Source organism: Gambusia affinis, linkage group LG08 (assembly GCF_019740435.1).
Source record: "Gambusia affinis linkage group LG08, SWU_Gaff_1.0, whole genome shotgun sequence".
NCBI lineage: Eukaryota > Metazoa > Chordata > Actinopteri > Cyprinodontiformes > Poeciliidae > Gambusia > Gambusia affinis.
The window spans coordinates 24,553,238-24,572,860 of NC_057875.1; the positions used below are offsets into that span (position 1 = coordinate 24,553,238).

General features: G+C 39.5%; 1 protein-coding gene across 4 annotated transcripts in view; it reads right to left on the reverse strand.

Moving 5' to 3' along the window:
• Positions 1-10,711, reverse strand: part of LOC122835962 (AP-3 complex subunit beta-2) — a 44,144-nt gene extending 33,433 nt beyond the window's left edge. For 2 of the 4 annotated variants that reach the window (XM_044125469.1, XM_044125468.1), the window contains exon 1: positions 10,486-10,711. In XM_044125469.1, coding sequence (XP_043981404.1) covers positions 10,486-10,598 — 113 coding nt within the window. In that variant the 5' untranslated portion in view covers positions 10,599-10,711. Of the gene's footprint in view, positions 1-1,472; positions 2,148-10,485 lie in introns of those variants that run through there. The other 2 variants (XM_044125466.1, XM_044125467.1) reach the window with 2 other exon arrangements.
• Between the last annotated feature and the right edge of the window lie 8,912 nt (positions 10,712-19,623).

The window sequence follows — 19,623 nt, forward strand, 5'->3', positions numbered from 1 at the left end:
AGGTTGTAGCTATAAACACGAAACTGGCGATTAGGCGTCAGCCATTCTGAGGACAAATTCCTTGCTTTTCAGTGTAGACGTCAGAGTCTGGATTAATTAACAGCAGCAGCCTTGGCTTTTCAAAAACAGCCAATTGAAAAGGATCCAAATTGCACTAAGGTTGAAGATGGGTTCTTTTAGCTGATTTTGTTTTCTCTAGGTTTATATGGATTAGTAGCTAATTCTGCTTTGTGTCAGCACCCAACGTTTTTGTGACTTTTTTTTTTAAAAGCCATTTTTAATTGTAACAATTTCAGCTTAAGAGCAACTTGAGCTGAAGCAAGAATTTGTTATGGTTCTCAGACTGTGGTCCAAGTGGCACTGGTTGTAAGAGTGGTGCCTTCAATGGTAGTTGGAACAACCATTCCCATGCAAATTCAAAGCTTTAAAACCTTATAAGGTAGCCACATTGGATTCTTGTTGAGGATGATGAGAAACTGTCCAACTTGACTGTCCAACGTGAAAAATAGACTATAAGTAAATCTCTGATTGTTTTCTTTCTACCGGTAAGATCGGAAATGTCAATTTCACCAATTGTATTTTACTCTGCATTCAAGCTAATATTAGCTAATAAATTAGTCGGGTTGTCTGCTCCTGCAGTCAGGTTACAGTTAGCTACTCCACAGACATTAGCTTAACAATTTGCTGCATCTGTAAAACAATAGGGACCCAGCTCTGTGAAAATTTGGGCCGATATAGATATCTGAATTTAAAATTGCGCTCTTGCTGAAAACCGTTATTTACAGATATTAAATATAGCATCAGTGCTGCTAATCAGTGAAACGCTGGTAAAGACGTTGTTAATGGGTTAATAGAGGAGATATGTTGTGATGACTTCCTGAAGACGGAGTTTCAGAAACAGCAAGAGTTTTTAAAGAGACAAAAGACCAATTTCAGGGTGTTGAACTGCAAAGTGAAATTTCTTTTAAGTCATATTTGATATATATTATATATTATTTTTAAAACCACTGAAGGTAACAGTTTGATAGCTCAGTTACTTGACTCTGCTATAAAATTACACTGTGTGCCTGGAAAACACATAATACTGCACCTTTAAATTATAGAAAAGGACTGACACAGTACGTCAGAACTTTTGACATTGTAACCGTCACCAACTCGTTAGTTTTGGTAAACCTCAATACCTGGTTAAAAACTTTTACTCTTTACTGATTTGGTATTTGTCACATAAAGTTTAAGAACCTCTGCTTTGGAGGAACTGGGTAAGAAGATTAACCAGATTTCGATCCTGCAAAACATGTAAAAACAAAGATTCTGACGGATCAATGGATGAAGAAAAAAAAACCCTTGTAGAATATGAAGTGCAACCAAACGGTCATAGAGTTACTATCAGTGTTATCTGCTTTGGCTATGAGGCACCGATAGACCTGAAGAGGTGAACTCACACCAGCACCAGCAGGTGTGAGTTATCGTACCGCAGGGGCTGACTTTGGAAGCTGCCACCTCCACCTCCATCCTCCTGTGAGCCTCGTTCCTCCTGGTCTCCACCACCTCCTCCGCCGCCCCCAGTGCCCCCAGATCGGAGGTGGCGCAGCTCATCCGGCTGCAGGGCACTGTACCAAGTCTGCTGCCCACCGTCAGGGCTCAACACGGGGCTCTTGTCCTCCTCCTGGCCCTGGACCTGACTCTGCACCGTCTTCACAATGTTCACAGCATTCACGGGCAGCTGGAGCAACCTTTGCATAGTGGTCATCTTTGAAAAAAGTAAACGAACAGAACGTGAAAATCAACCTGTAGAATTGTAGAGAAAGGCTGCAGTACTTTTTTACTGGGAAATGCTCAAAGATGCTCCTTGGGCAGTTCGTCTGGGGTCAGCCACATCCAGTTGGCACACACACAAAAAAAGAGAGAATAAGATCCTCCCAAAACGTCCTGTATGTGTCCGACTCTTCTCTGCTCACTGGTCCAACTCCAGCTCAACAGCAACTCAGTGCCTCTTTTTTTATTATTATTATTCCCTTCTGTTCGGAGCAGCAGCGGCAGCAGACATCAGCTGCTCTGTAAATGGATGCTCGGCTCGGCAGGGAGGGGCGTGGAGTTTTATCTCTCCTCGCGCGGCTCCTCCCTGCTCATGTGGTTCCTGTTGCAGCACCAGCCTCTCCGTGCACACACAACGCACCAAGGTCTCCCATAATGCTATCGTCTCACTTAGCCACGCTGTCACCCCTCCTCCAGTGACTGCCACCCCTGTCCCTCCTCTTCACAGTTACACACCATGTATTTCTCTCTTTGCAGCAGTTCTGTTTTATTTTTATATTTATTTACCCCATTTAAAAATATATAAAATAAAAAAAATAAACCTATGCTATGTCATTAATTTTTTAAACTATATCCTGAACGGCCCTGATTTATTTATTTATTTTATTTTATTTTTTACCTCGGCTTACATGACTCAGCTTTCTTGGCGGTGTCGTGATGAAAACGTCCCTCTCTCGCGCGCGTGCGCGATGTCTCTCTATTTCGCTCCCTCTCCCACTCGTTTCCTCTCGGCTCGAACAAAAATGATAATAATAAAAAAAGCTGCCTTGAAGCTCAGTTCGCATATGCTCGCTCTGTCATCTGTGAACAGATCAGCTGGGATGTCTTCACATGTTGTTAATTCCCCCCTTTAACCAGTGATCCGAACAAAAGAAGCACCCAGCGGATGTCGCCGTTGCTGCTGCTGCATTTTCAATAAATTACACGGACAGCTCCGGCTCGGAGCTTTAAAGCCACGAGTCCGACTTTCCACTGAAATCACTCAAACACACTTTAGCTACTGCTTTGAGAATCACATGTCGCGGGTTACCGATTTTGTAGTAAATTGCTATTTAATCAAGGTGAAATTGACAATACCAAAAAGCAAGCTTCCCTGTACCGCTGATGACATCATACAGGGCATACATCGACCAACCAGAGTTCTTTGGAGTTGTATTTCGTCTCCTTCCTAAAATAAGGCATAAGTCTCTTTTTCTGGCCAAAACTTTTTTTTTTGTTACCAAGATAATTTTTGGCATAAAAGGATTCAGGCTATTATTTTAGCAAGGTGACGATTTTTCTCTGGCTTTAATCAAGTTCTCTCTTTAAATCCATTGAAGTTAGGTAAAATCGCATTATTTGTATATTAACGCATTCTGATTGACCCGAGCTTCGTTGGCTCAGATACACAAAGCAGAACTTCGTTTCACCCTTATTCTGACTTGAAGAACCTTCTTGAATGTTTTATTCCATTCTATATCTTTCATCCCATATATATATATATATATATATATATATATATATATATATATATATATCTTCTTCCTCTTAGCTCGGGTCCTCTACCAGAGGCCTGGGAGCTTGAGGGTTCTCAGTATCTTGGCTGTGCCTAGGACTGCACATTTCTGGACTGAGATGTCTGATGTTGTTCCTGGGATCTGTTGTAGCCACTGTTCCAGTTTGGGGGTGACTGCCCCGAGGGTCCCGATGACCACAGGCACCACTGTGGTCTTTACCTTCCAGGCCCTCTCCAGTTCCTCCCTTAGGCCCTGGCATTTCTCTAGTTTCTCATGCTCCTTTTTCCTGATGTTGTAGTCACTTGGTATTGCCACATCCACCACAATGGCTTTCCTCTGTTGTTTATCCACCACGACTATGTCTGGTTGGTTCGCCCTCACCATTTTGTCTGTCTGGATCTGGAAGTCCCACAGGATCTTAGCTCGGTCATTCTCCACTACCTTCGGGGGTGTTTCCCACTTTGATCTTGGGGGTTCCAGTCCATATTCTGCACAGATGTTTCTGTACACTATGCCTGCCACTTGGTTGTGTCGTTCCATGTATTCTTTCCCTGCCAGTATCTTGCACCCTGCTGTTATGTGTTGGACTGTCTCAGGGGCCTCCTTGCACAACCTACACCTTGGGTCTTGTCTGGTGTGGTAGATCTGGGACTCAATTGCTCTGGTGTTTAGGGCCTGTTCCTGGGCGGCCATGATGAGGGCCTCTGTGCTGTCCTTCAGTCCAGCTTTTTCCAGCCATTGGTAGGACTTTCTGATGTCAGCCACTTCGGTTATTTGCCGGTGGTACATCCCATGCAGGGGCTTGTCTTCCCATGATGTTTCCTCCGGCACCTCAGCTTCTGTTCCCCATTGTTTGAGACATTCACTGAGCACATTGTCTGTTGAGGCTTTGTCCCTGATGTATCTATGGATCTTGGATGTCTCGTCTTGGATAATGGTTCTCACACTCACTAGTCCTCTGCCTCCTTCTTTTGGTTCTGTATAGTCTCAGTGTGCTGGATTTGGGGTGGAACCCTCCATGCATTGTTAGTAGTTTCCGGGTCTTAACATCTGTGGCCTGTATCTCCTCCTTTGGCCAGCTAATTATTCCTGCAGGGTATCTGATTACTGGTAGGGCATAGCACGGATCTTGTTCTTGCCATTGAGCTGGCTTCTCAGGACTTGTCTTATTCGTTGGAGGTATTTGGTTGTGGCTCTTTTTCTTGTGATCTCATCAAGGTTGCCATTTGCTTGTGATATTCCCAGGTATTTGTAACCTTCCTCTATGTCTGCTATTGTTCCTTCTGGGAGTGAAATCCCTTCTGTGCGGATGACCTTCCCTCTCTTTGTAACCATCCGACCACACTTCTCTAGTCCGAATGACATCCCAATGTCCGTGCTGTATATCCTGGTGGTGTGGATCAGTGAGTCTATGTCTCGCTCGCTCTTGGCGTACAGCTTGATGTCATCCATGTAGAGGAGGTGGCTGATGTTGGCTCCATTCTTGAGTCGGTATCCGTAGCCAGTCTTGTTGATGATTTGGCTGAGGGGGTTCAGGCCTATGCAGAACAGTAGCGGGGACAGCGCATCTCCTTGGTATATGCCACATTTGATGGATACTTGTGCAAGTGGCTTGCAGTTGGCTTCAAGGGTGGTCTTCCACAGCCCCATTGAGTTTGCAATGAAGGCTCTCAAGGTCCTGTTGATGTTGTACATCTCTAAGCATTCGATGATCCAAGTGTGTGGCATTGAGTCATAGGCTTTCGTGTAATCAATCCAAGCCGTGCACAGGTTGGTGTGTCGGGTTTTGCAGTCTCTGGCAACTGTGTGGTCTACAAGGAGTTGGTGTTATATATATATATATATATATATTTCACTTTGTGAATATATATATATTTCACAATGCTTTGATAGCATGGTTCTCAGTTTAAATGCAGAACAGGAAGCGAGGATGGCAAAGTTTCACACACACAACCTGAAGAATCTGAAAACAGTAGTTTGACTGAGATCCCTTTTAATCAAGAGTTTATTTAATTTTATTTTGGGTGCAGTGCAGTGGCATCAAATCTACATGAAAGAGGGCTAAGCTCTCTCCAAAGACACATACTCCAAAAAGACTTGCATGAATTATTAAAGTGCAGCATGTCCAGAAGTTGGATAATTAATATCCATCCCCTGCTGGGTTCTCAGTGGAGACACGCCTGTTAGCCACACCGTATTTCAGGAGTTCAAGGAGAAGATTCATATCCCACTGATGGCCACGCTACACTGGTAGTGCCGGCGGCTGTCTGCTTGAGAACAATAACAGAAACCCAATTCTATTTAAGCAGAAACCAAACACTCGAGCTGCTAAGTAACAAACACGTCTCAGTTTGAACAAAGATTCTGACGGTAACTGTTTCAACTGTTAGTTGTTTTTTTTTTTTGTTTTCTTTGTATCAGAAGAAGATGAACATCGATGATTAATGCCACTTTTCTTTGTCCATCAAGCCTTGAAATGAAGGTACGCACAGTTTGGGTTGGATGTTTATATTCAATTTGGGATTTTAATAGAGGAGCCATGTTTTTTTTTTTCCCCTCCTGGGGGTCTTTTTGTGGGCTCTAGTGTCCCTTATATGACAGTAGGCTGACATGAAAGGGAGAGAGAGGGGGGAAGACATGCGGCAAATGTCGGGAATCGAACCCGCGATGGCCGCGTCGAGAACTCAAGGCCTCCAAATGTGGGTCGCGCTATCCCCTACGCCACCACACCACGCCCACAGAGGGCGTCTTCTCGAAGGCGGAGTTTCAGAAAGCGTGGGAGTTTCTTAAAGAGACAGAAGCCCAATTTCAAGGCCTTAAATTACAAAATTAAGTTTTTCTTAATCATAACTTTAGTTAATTGTGCTGTAAAATGGCACAATGTGGTTGGAAAATACCTTGTATTGCCCCTTTAAGCACATTTTGGTTGACAAAAGACTGTGAATATTTCTAACAGTAAATACAGAGGTAGGTTAAGAGATCCTGTCTTGAAAGAATGCTGACATAATTTTTTCCCCCCATTTGTTCTTATAAATTTAGGTAAGTTTACATTGCTTGGTTTGCCTCATCGTCTTTTCCTCTAATGTAGTTTTTCATCTGGATAAAAAAGGGGCTCTTCTGATTTTCTTTTGTCCTTGCAGCCCTGCCTGTCAACGTTATATATGGTTAGAGGCGTTGAATTCCCTAAATGTCCTCCTCTGACACATATAATAATGAGGGATATTCAAAAGCCCACAGAAAGCATTGAGAGGGTCCAAACAAGGGAACAGAAAGGAAACTGAGGAGAGAATATGAGTTTATTTATTACCTAATAAGGTCATAAGCTCATGTTTTCCCAATATAGTCTGGTCTTATAACATGAGAACAGCCATTGTCTGTCTCTACGGCTTTTAGCTTTCAATTTATCTTAGGAATTGGAAATGAAATAATGACAGTCTGCATATTTATACTCTCGATGTTATTCTAGTGGCAGGAAATGTCAGGGGCTGATAAATCCACCTTGTCTCTGGCAGAAACAGACTTCCTGTTGTTTGTAAAAGAGTATTAAAAAGTGATAGGTGATCAATAGGAAGCACAAGATAGAAGTTTTTCTTTTCAACAAAACAATATATTTTTTTGATATGCTAAAAGCACATTTTAAAGGTTGTGTGTGAAAGCATAGTAGAGTAATTTATACAAAGTACAGTAAATATTATTTCCTATTAAAATTGATTGGACACATACAGTGGGCATATACAGGATAGTCACTAATTTGTTTTCTGTGTTACTCTAAGAATTTGTTTTCTAGGCTACTCTTGTTTGTATGGAAGCCCATTTCTGCCATAATAGAACAAAATAAAAGCCCAAGAGAAAGTCTTAAATATGAGTTTTTAAAATAACATTTATTGAAACAAGAGTCAGAATTTCTACTTTCAAAGTCATGATTATGAACTAAAAAACAGGATAATTATGAGATACAAAGTAAGGAGGCAAGCTCCAGCATTTTATAATCATGGCTTGAATTTAAGAATTCTGAATTTCTATACTATTATTACTTTGAAAGTCAAAATTATGACCTTTTATTAGACTTTATTAGATTTTATTTAGACTTCAAAACTCATAAATATGACTTCCTGTTGGGCTTCTTTTTTTCTTTCATGGCAAAAATGGGTTTCTATACAAATGTGCATTTTCTGGAGGTTTTAGAGAATTTCACCTATAGAGCTCTAATTTTAGCCCTTTAACACTATGACCAGCGCTAGAGATGGACCACACTGATTTAATAAATATAAAAATAAAAAAAATGAAGGGGAAGAGCACCCCTCCACCATTTTCCAAATATTTTCCAGATACTGAAACATCTTTCAGTATCCGAAGGTCAAGCCACCTGCTCTCACCACCGGGTTTTAAAATAAAAACTTCGACCAACTTTATCAACAAAAAAAACTCCATTCACAAGAACATCATTCAAAATGACAAACACTCAACCCAAACGGGAAAGAATTAACTAGACTGGAACCCAAGCTCGACAACTTTTCTAACCACTCACAATTTAATAAACGTTGATCGACAGGGTCAGTAAACACTAAACGTAAAGGATCACTACCAGGAACTTCAGCATCCGCTCAACGAGCTCCCTCTGCTGGTGAATTACACAAATAGCACAGAATGCGCATTTGAACCAATGTCGACAAATATCTGAAGTTTGAATTAAGTTTGAGGTCAGAGAAACAACGATAAAAAGACATAAGGGGGGATTCAAACTGAACTATGTGAGAGTTTGCAGAAAATGCAGGAAAGAAGATAGAAATAGAATATGTAGTGGAATAAAAAAAAAAAAAAAAACTACCAGGAGACAAAAGCAAAATCAATCAACTGAAGATGGATGGAATCATTTCATTTGCTTGTTATAGTCCAACGAGTAATTAAGCTTTTAGTTAAACATCTAATTCAACATTTAATCCAGTAAATTACATGGATGAATTGGATTTTCAAATCCTTGTCCTAAAAGTCTTTTCTATGAGTCACAAAAACAAAAACTTAAAAATGCTTCTCTTAAAAATAAATGATAGCATTTTTTTATTATTTGTAAGTAAAAAAAAGATGAATGCTTCTCGTTTCCTGGAAATATTTTTTCTTGCCATACAATCCAAACTTCAGTTACATCTCTTCTGAAGCAACACATTTAGAGCTACATTAGTTTGGTTTGTGGCCTTCCGTCCACTTTTCAGCTGAAAGCAGAAATCCACTTTTTTTTATTTAGTGTCTTGCAACAGTTACAAAATTCAATGTAAATATAAATATAAAGCGGAAGGAAAATGATGGATGGTGTTGACAGCTTTTCATAAAACCAAAATATAAAACTTTCAACTTGTGCATATCCAGAGACTGAAATTATAGCTTACATAAAAATATCTCAAATTTGAGTCAGATTGGATGGAAAACATCAACGAGCCACCGTCTTTAAATCTCGCAAAAGGTTCTCAACTGGATTTAGATCTGGACTTTGAGAGGGTCTTTCTAACCACACACATGCCATGTTGTCTCATATTTGGGAAGGTGTGTTCAGGGTGTTGCGTGCAGTGTTAGTTTTCCACCACACATAGCTCTAGTTGACAAAGATTAGTTTTACTCTTGTTGACCGGCGCAGCGTCTTCTTTAAGTGCGCCGTACCTCTTGAATTGCTTGTGGCAAACTACAGGAAGGACAATTTAATTTAAGCTTTACACATAATATGTTATCATAAAGTCCAGAACTGCTTCATGCACAGTTGTCCTGTCAAGACTTAACACTTTCTGTCAATGTGTGTGGATGGCCGAGTCCCGGTTTGAGGTTATGGTTTTTGGCCGGTAGTCCAGGAGACGCTGAAAGCGTCGGGTATTGTACTAATAATCTAATTCCGCTTTTGTTGAAACGATTAATCGCGATTAATTGGTTATTGAAATAATCATTGACATATATAGTAATCGATTAATCATATTAACAACATACTCAGTACCCGTAATCAAGCCAAAACTGTATAAAAATTACATGTATATTTTGCCATTAGATTTGTTCTACCCAGAACGCATGAAGTGTCAGTTTTGTATTCACTTGAATTAAATTCTTAGAAAAAATAAAATAAAATCTCCTATAAAGAACTTTTTGCTATCCAATTAGCAATCGGTTAAACTTAAAATTAGTCGCCAGTTTAGCTCCAAATGATCTGAAAAGGGAACTGAATTATTTGTTTATTTGTATTTTAATGTATTTCTAATACTGGATTTAAAAATCTTACATGGTTAAATGAAAAATCTGCAGTGTGGTTAAAAAAAAAAAATTAAATCTGATTATTCATTAATCGTCAGGCCAATCAGTAATTGATCAAAAAAAATAATTGCTAGTTGCAGCCCTAATTGGTTGTACTGGACTTTATTTTGCTGTTTTGAAAGTCCATGTGGGCTGATAATAAGTGACCGTGTGCTTCTATTTTTAAAACCGTGTGGTATTTACTTCCACTTCAGAATTACGCGTTACTTTTGTTTTGATCCGAGATCAAATCGAAGCAAAAATGTATTGAACTCAGAGGATTTTCAAGACGCGTGAAAACGTTTGCAAGGTATTGCAGACGTTCTTGAAGACACGGGATGCAGGGTGAAGTGGTTTTGTGTCGCTTTAAACTCGTTTCCAGCCGCTAAAAAAAACAAACAAACAAAGCGTGGTATTTGTGCAGCCTTCGTGTTGCCTTGCCAGGGGTCGAATGTTGAGCTGCTGCCGCTGTCCAGCAGGGGTGGTGCTGAAAAGCCGAGGCCTGATCTCGCATCCCCTCTGACGGGCCTCCAGCATCCCGCCTCGGTAACAACTTAACATTGACTCAAACCAACGCCGAGTTCTTTGTTTTAGAAGCAGACAAGCGAGGGGACAAAGATTCAAAGAAGACGCCAGGAAATTAGCCACCAAAAGCCGGCCGAGAGGCTCAAATCACGGTCACATTCAGCGGCACCAGCCGCTGAAGCCGCTCGCTCCTACACGGGCCTCTGGGTTACAAAACTTACGTCTGCTGTTTCTTTCTTCTTTTTTCTCTCTCCCCGTTTATACTTTAAAGCGCATGTTCTCAAACTACACATGTACATACTGTCTGTGCACCCCCCGCGGCTTAAGCTGAAAGCCCGACAGCCGCTCCAGTAACCCGCCTCAAGCCGAGGAGGCTACGTACCGCTTGTAGTCCGAGGAGAAGATCCCACCGCTCGCCGGATCGTGGCCATATTCAGGCTCCCCGACGCTGGAGGAGCCCCCCTTCTCTTCGTTGAACGCCGAGCTGGAGGACATCTCCGCGACTTTTCTGCTGATAATGTCCCGGTCGGCCTCACGGAGCGGCGATGGAGAATCAGAGCGCGGAGGGGAAGCAGGATATGCGGCTCTTAAAGGCGCACAGACACCGCTGCTGACTCCGTGCTGTAGAAGAGGATGATGGGAGGCAGAGGGGGCGGGGGTGATGAGGCAATGGTCACGTGGTTTTCACAGATTGTTCCTCTGGATGTAAACATCTTGTGCCCTCTGCCGTCAGGGCCACTAGGTGGAGCAACTAGGCGCCATGATGATGCGCGGTCCTCGATACAGTTCAAGAATGTTATAAATTTGCACAGGACAGCGTGAAAGAAAGAAAAAAGGAAGAGTAAATTTCTGCCAAAAACCTCAGAAATTTTGAGATGAATTTTCTCGAAAAAGCAAGAACATTTCTGAGTTTGGACAGTTCAAAAATGTTTTAGAAAAAAGTCAGCAATTTTTAAATCTCAGATATTTTCAGGAAAAAAAAAGCAAGAACATTTCTGAGTTTGAAAAGTGGAAGGTTTACCAAAAAAAACCTAACAAACATTTAGATTAATTTTGGATATTTTTTCCTAATGTTCTAGAAAAAAAAATTGAGATTAATTTTAGAAGTTTTCAAGGAAAATAAAGGACAATTCTGAGTTTGGAAAGTGGAACGTTTTCTGAAAAAAAGATAAATAATTTTTTAGATTAATCTTGTTGTAATTGTTGATCTATATGTATTATCGATGAATCGGAAGCATGTGATCACACGTGCAGAAAATCAGTCAAACACAAATAATCAGACTTTACTTATTTTATTCTTTTTAGCGCTAAAAAGAAAGAGACGCTTACCCTCACAGGCTAATTTGTTGTGACGTGAATACACCGGGATTAAACAGCATCTGATCAAAAACGGACGATCCATTCTTTATATCTAAGACACGCCTTATTGGTCGTCTGATGAACTACGTCAGCTAAGGAATGCCATGATATCATGGTGTCAGCTTAAGTTTCACTTCTACTGAAAGCCTTTTGTTTGAAAGTGAAACATGCAAGGTCAAGTTCCATTCCTCCAAAAGCTCTCTGTGCATAAATGAAACATACTATGTGTGAAATACAGCTGTATGTGCATGAGTACACGTGCAACCCTGGATAAGCGTCTCAACAACTCCCCCTTTTGGTCTCTAAGAGACCACAAATAGAACATCAAACAGCTTGGGGAGCATCACACATCCTGAGGAAACACTGCCCACTGTTCGGAAAACTCCCCGGGCCCATTACGATGTTTGTTGTTGTCATTTCATTTCATTCTTATGGGGTAAAAATCGAACAGAGCGCCCCCTGGCCCTGGGCGGCGGGTAGAAACCACAGTGTTCCTCTTACAGGCTAACAAAGAACATTCAACAAAAAATAAATAAAAAATAAATAAATATTATTTAAAAAATTTATGGATAAATGGTAACAGAAATGTAAAATTAATAAAATGTTATTTAATACCTGAAAAGAAATGCAAAATGAAGAAAATAATAAAACATTAGATTTTATTTAAAAATAAATTTAAAATGAGAAATGAATAAACATTAGTGAAAATGTTGATTTTTTTTAAACCAAAAGTCAAGAAGATAAACCTTAAAATGAATATTTGTTAGATGATGCTTAAAAATTTTAAACGTAAACAAAGAAATTTTCAGATCCCTTTTTTTTTTTTTAGATGAAAACCATGTGCAATGCACAGAATAAGAAACAAGCACCATCGAAAATATGCAAATCAGTGTTATTGGCAAAAATTCAGTAGAAGTACAATGTAATTATTCTAGAAAATTCATTAGAATTCAGTAGTATTGAGTTGTAATGCGATCTACAAAGTTTAATCAAGGCCATGTCTTCTAGCAAACCCTATCAATGTCGAACCGGTTTGAACTGCACACTTGCATTCAAATGTGCAATTTGAATGAATAAAGTGAAATTAATGAGTTAAAAGAGTAAATTTAAAAATAAATGTTAGAAAGTGAAGCCGGCATTTGAAATCCGTTTTATATTACTATTAATAAAAAAAAAAAATTGTGAATACAATGTGAGGTTAATACTGTGAATGCCGGTAAACTATAAATTGAATAATGCAAAATGAATAAAATGTTAGTCAATATGCAAGCTTCAATAAGTCAAAACTTAATGAAAATAGGATAAATGATTAAGTGTTAGATATATTCCTGACAAATAAAATCCTAAATAAAGTATTGTTAAGATCCCTTTTTGTACTCGAGTGGTGAACCCTTTAAGTTCAAAATGTGAAAGTAGTTAGTGGTCATAAAGGGATGCAAACTTACCAACTGAAAAGAAATATGTTTAGTGAACAAAATGAAAACACATTTTAAACTTGGCAATCAATGTTTTAGATAAAAATTCAGTCTTAACACAATGCAATGATACTGGCCAAATCTTAAGAAGTCAACAGGATTAATTTGTTTTAATGAGATCTGCAAACTTAATTCAAAATTGTGTCGTCTAGTATCTGTTGATGTCAACCAGTTTCTACGTGTGTCCAGATGCCTCATTTTCATCCAGGCACACCAAGAAAGGATTGGACTTTTTACATTTAAAATCTGGAAAGTTGCAGCTCCACAGTTGCGCTGCACTTGACCTGTGAAAAGATGCTGTGATTCAGAGGTTGTTGTTCACCTACCATGATGACACAGGCTCTAAGTCTCACCATAGCACAGACACCTGTCACACCAGTCTATATTCTCTCAATTAGTTTATTACCCCTGCATAGATAAAATATCCCATCTCTAGCCTATTAAGTGCTCTGGGAATTTGATGTTACACCAACTTTCAGGGATCCGGCCCACACTGCGGTTACCTGTTGTAAAATCGAAACAGACATAGTTATCTTTAACTGGAATAGCGGCACCATCCGGGCTCCGCTGTTGATTACTGGAAATAAAGCTGTTAAAGTGTCACATCCGGAGGGCTGTTTAAACTTAGTCATATTAAGCATGCAGTTAAAACCCCAAATGTCAGATGGAATCAAAGAAGCAGGTTCAGTATAGATTCTGGGTCGTCCAGCTGTGCAGGTCACACAGTTAGACATTTGATATTATTGAGCTGTTGCAGTTAATCAGTCTAACCACAAGTTGGTTCCTGTGTAATGTATCAACTCAATTTAATTTTGTTTGTGCACAAACCTTAGCCAATTTTGTTTTAAATTTTGATTCATTCATTCTGCTTTGCCTTGAGAGGTAATGATTGATTAGACATTTTATGATGATTTCACTATCTTCTGCTGTTGCTGGCCACGCTTCAGGCCATCCTGTGGAAGCATCAACACAAATCAGCAAATATCTTTTGTCTTGCAACGTGTTTATTATGTCAGTAGAATTTAACACCATTTCTTTTCCTGGACATGTAACTGGAGGAAACTGTCCCTGATGTGGATTCAAAGTTTTCTTAGGATTCAACTGTCCGCACACCGAACAATTTTTCACAAAATGTTTCACCATGTGGATCATTTGAGGTGCCACCACTCTTTAAGATTGTGCATCATCTGTTTCGTCCCAACATGTACAACCCTGTGAGCTTCTTGGAGCAGCTCTTGTATTTTCCCAGGAGGCAGAATTAACCTGCCATCTGGGCCCCTCCAGCACCCATTTGTTTCACGTTTTTCTCTTCAGGCGACGCCCCCTTTTGGCATCTCACCACCTCTTCCAGGCTCTTAACCCTTGTGTGTTGCTTCTGAAACAACAACCATCTGTAAAGAACTGTCTCACCTCTGGTCCCAGCAGAGGAGCTGCTGAAGTTCTGGTGTTACCTTCTCTGTCTTTGCCACCAGGTCTGCACACACGTGTGGTTCTCCTTCTGAAAAACAGTCTGCCATATTTATGTCTTGGTGTGTGAATGAAATGTTTGGAGCTTTCAGGACTTTGGAAAGTGTTTGTTGTCTCAACGCTGTCATGGTGAAACTCAGTGAATGTCCCATGACTATGTGTTCAGTTTTTGTATCGGGTATCCCAGCTGCCTGTTGCGTACAAGGGTGATGCCCTTTTCCCCCTTTTTCTGAAACAAAACACCTTTAACAGCCAGTTTTGTTACAGAAATATCCAAAAAGAACTGTAGTGTAGTCAGGGATGGAGAGCTCTGCAGCTGACGCCATGTGTTGTTTGAGAGAGGCAAAAGCTTGTTCAATGGGGACATGCCAGTCGTTCCTGCTGAAATTATTCTACCCAGAAACATAGCCTGTTTTCGAGCAATTTGTTATTACTGACCTTAAAACCTGTTTGACACAGGCGCTGCAAAACCAGAGAGGTGGCTTTAACGCAGGTCTCCGTAGTTGGTGCAGCAAGCAAAAGGTCTAGTGGGCAGTCCTGCAAAATATCTTGCAAAACCTGGTTAAACTAAAATCGAATTTATTATGAGGGAACAGTCAATGTTAAAAATATTTATGTGCATTGCATATTTAGATGTGAATTTATTTTAACTAAAGTCTTTAAGTCTAGTAATGATAATAATTTTATGCTCACAGTTAATGGAAATATGACAGATTAAATTGGAATATCTTACCAAACAATAGAAAGAAACTATTTAAATAAGAAATGTAGGTATGCTGGGAAATATGTTTGAAGATTGTTAATTTTATAAAGCAAGGAGTCTCATCAGAATGCCTAATGTCACTAATTTATGGAAAATTGCATTACATTTTACTTCAAAATTTATTATGTGATCAGATCCTGAATGACTGATCTTATATTTTTCAAGAGAGCGGGAGAAAAACAAACCTAGTGCTGCTGTGGCAATCGAATCTGTGGCTGCCAGGGAACGTTTCATCATCACGCCCAATTCTTTCACTTGGTGCTCAGGGTGCAAACAGAGAGAAATGTGAGACATTTAATACCATTCTGATTTTTTTTTTTTTTTTTTTTTTTTTTTGCGAAAGAGACAACAGCAGCTACACCAACAGGAGCTACATAAATGTCCGAGACTTTTACCTGCCAGGTTGTTTCCTTCAAAGTGGAAAGGAAAGGTTCCTGGTACCATTCAGAGACGACTCTGTCGCAGAACAGGGTCACGTGTGGTGGACCCGGAGGAGGAACACAGAAGCGCAGACACAGGAGCCAGGGCTTCCAGGCCATGAACGTTGACATTAGGCTGCTGTAGGGTAAATTTGTTAAAAGTTCTCAATAGATGTCAGCAAACTCAGACACCACTGGCTGGATCAGATACTGTCCTTCTGTTTGGAAATTTCCACAACGAAGGGAGGTGCCATCAGGAAAAGCAACAATTATTCCATCAGCCGAGCACATGATTGTTGCTCCCATCTTTATCAGCAAGTGTCGCCCAAGCAAATTCATGGGAGTCGCAGGAGAACTTACAAAAGAATGTTTCATATTCTGATTACCCAAGGTGAAGGTCAGAGGCATCGTGAATAGCAGACTCTGTTCAGTCCCTGAGAACCCTGTTAAAGACACAGTTCTTGATGTCAGAGAAAAAGGAGGAGCAGAGTTCAGAGTGGAATGTGTGGCTCCGGTGTCAACCAGGAAGTCTGTGTGTTTTCCTTCCACTGTTGCAGACAACATGGGGTCTGCTGTACCCACATTGTCTCCGGGGTCCTCAGCAGTGTTTCAGTAGATGTTCTGTGTGGCCTCAGTATTCCCCTGAAAGCAATGTCCAGGAATCACATAAGGATTGTTGGGGATCAAACCTGGCAGTCTTTGGTATGTTCACACAGTGTTTGGCCCAGTGTCCAAAATGTCCGCACTGGTAGCACGTCAAGTTCCTTTGGTCCTTGGCCTCGTGCTCCGTGACCTTGCCCCATGGCCCTCATCCACATCCAGCCAAACGCCATCCCCGTCCACGAGGAAACGCTCTGTATCTGTTTGAGGATATAAAAAAGAAAAAGCAGGAGGAGGAACCAGTTCCCCCCCCAGTATGATTAGAGTTTTGCCAGTAATTTGGAATTTTACCCTGTGTAGATTTATTTTGAGAAGATGCTGCTGCAACCATCACATGTCCTTGTTTACTTTTTATTTAACTAATGTAATTTTGTTTTGCTTCCTGCAATTGGAGTTTCAGTGTCTGAGTGTCTAAGCCCTTAAGACTGTTTTTTTTAATTATTATTTTATTCGTCCTGCGCCTTTAAGAGGTGATGAAGCAGGTGTCTTTTCCATCTCACATGTTCACACCCTGCAAGATCTTGATTGTGTTTTATAGACTGCATAACATATTCAGGGACGCCTTTTAAAACTGCTTCTTTAAGCATTTCAATTAAGTTTTGTGTATGGACCTTTAGGATTAACTGTAGTTTGTCTGAGCCAGGTTTCTAGATATAATGTCATTTAGCTGGGACCAAACATGGGATTTGGGGAGGATGGGGTTTGATCTAATACAGTCCAAGTCGGGGTTCTATTCCCAGTGTGGACTCCTGAAGTTTTGTGGGGTAGCAGTTCCCCCTTGACTGTCAAAGTTCCTTCTGTGATATTAATTATTACGGGATATATCCCCTTAGAGCACGTGTCAAACTGAAGGCCCGTGGGCCAAATCCGGGCCGCTGTGGGTTTGTGCGGCCCTCCAGATTCTAGACTAAACACTAAGTGTGCTTAAATATTATGTCATCAATCAAATTAATGCAGTTTTATCCGTTTACTGTAATTCATGCTTGGGGAAATTCACCAAAATCAACAAATCCCTGCACTTTTCTGAGCAAATGATTGGGAGTTTTTGCAGTTTTAATAAAAAATGTGAAACTTCCTTACTTGAACTAAACAGCTGCCTCAAACCTAATTGATGTCCCATTATATGACCTGTACAGCGAGTAATAAAAAGTCAAATTTACCGTCATAAATAAGTGCAAATATTTCCAAATTACTACCACAAACACTTTTTATTGCAAAAAATCACAAAAATTCAATGATATTTAAGAAATGCTTGATATTTTAACAGTTTGTGAATGGCTTTTATCAATACATTCTGGTACAACTGGCCCTTTAAGAGCAGTCATGTTCTTGATTTGGCCCAAAACAAAAATAGTCAAGTCTGTATTGTTATGCTAGTGTGTTCAGAGCTGGTGGCAATGACCCTTTTTTTTTAATTTTCTTTTTATGTTATTGTCCCTGTCAGAAACCCAATAGTTTTCATTTTGCCTGAGTTCTGTCTCTGCAGTCTGCCTGTTTTGTCTTCAGCCTCTTTTAGTGAAAACTCCTGCCTCCTTCTGTTTTTATTTTTAATTGAAAAAATTTATTATCATTCAGTGTTGCCCCTTTTAATTATTCTCATTTATGATCTTGCTATTGGAGCATTTGCCTGCATGTCAGCTAGGACAATTTTATCTATTGTTTGCTCTTTTTTATCTTAATTTAAGAGGATTCCAGTTCTATGTTATCCTGTTGCTGCTTTTGTTATTTAACATTTGATCAGCTGACCTATGTCCCTTATAGAGCTTCATCCTGTCCTGTGGTGTGCATGGCACGCTTAAAAATTATTAGTTTTACCTGGTAGTGACATTGTTTGTAGGAGACTTGTTAGCAAAGAGGCAATTAATCAGAAATCTTACATGTAGATGTTGTCAAATTCATCAAGGTGGAACACTTCTGTCTGATTCCTGACAGATGACACAACCTAGAATTGGCTCTTCTGTTTTTTTCTTTGTTTTTGTTTTTTTACACTTTTAAACAAAAATTACCGTCCTAAAATTAGACCAAATCTAAAATCCTCTAATTCAATATTTCTTTATGAATTTAATAATCATCAATCAATCAATCAAACCTAGTTTAAACTTCAGTCTAGAAAATGTTATTCATATTCACAATCATCAGTTTGAAGTAACCAGTTATTTAAATCAAAGTTTCCTTTAATCTTTTATTTTATAGCAGTAGACATCTTTTTATAATTATTATTTATTAAATAATTAATAACTTCATCAGTTACTCAGTGCTTGAGTACAGTTTGTTTGTTCTCATAATCACACTAATTTTCATCAACCAAAGCAGCACAAACAGAAACATAAATATTTATCTGATTTTCAGTTAGTCACAAATTTTCAGTCTGCTTTTCTTGTTTTCTATGCTCAAATTATCAATTTTATTGAAGCTTCATGAAATTTCCAATATTAGTTAACATATTTAATATGTTAATATTTATCTTTAGTTGTCAGGATCTTGTTTTTGGTAACATGCACATGTATTTATTTTGAACTATCTCAGACATATGTTAGAATCCAGCAGTAACTGAACTACCTGCTGCTAGAGCACTTCACCCATTTTAATAAAATGTAAATTCATTTATAGAATGAAATTCTAAATTAACTGTTCAGTTTAAATGCAACAAATACTTTATGGTATATAAACACTTCAGTCTCAATTATTTTCAGCCCTTAAAACTGTTCAATTTAATTTCAAACTAGCATGTATTACCAATATTCCTTCTTTTCTTTTTTTAATAAAGGAGAGAAAGTTTTACAAATCATTATTAGCTTAGACTCTGATAATTTTAAGTTGGTGAAATTTAGTAGCATAAATTTTGTTAGATCTTTTGCTGAACTTTTAGTGATTGTAGATTTTCTTCTAGTTATGCTAGTTATTCCCTCTATTTGCTCACCAACCATAAACAAAGGTCCTATACCCCTTTTAAATCAAATTTCTTCCTGTCGACCTCGTCTGCCATGCCTGGAGCAAGAATCACCTCTTCTCTCCTCCTGCCCTTTTTTTTTTTTTTTTAATTACTCACACACACGGCGGAGAGCCTCTGTGTCTCTGTTTTTATTTTTGTTCTTCCCTTTATTTTGAAATTCATCTTGTTCCAGATAAGTCATTAGTCCGTCTATTTGTTCCCCGAGAGTCACCCAAGGGCCTGTGCCCCACTTTGAGTCGTAACCCTCATCCCTGGAGTCACTCTCCATTTTGCAAATTCAGAAATCACCTTATGTTTTGTTTAGTGGACACGGCGGCACCTGCTCGTCTGGCGACGAGACAACACCACAGACAAACTCAAACCCCTTTTTACTGTCCGCATGGACGGACGGCACACAACTGATAAAATTAAAACCTTTTTCCCA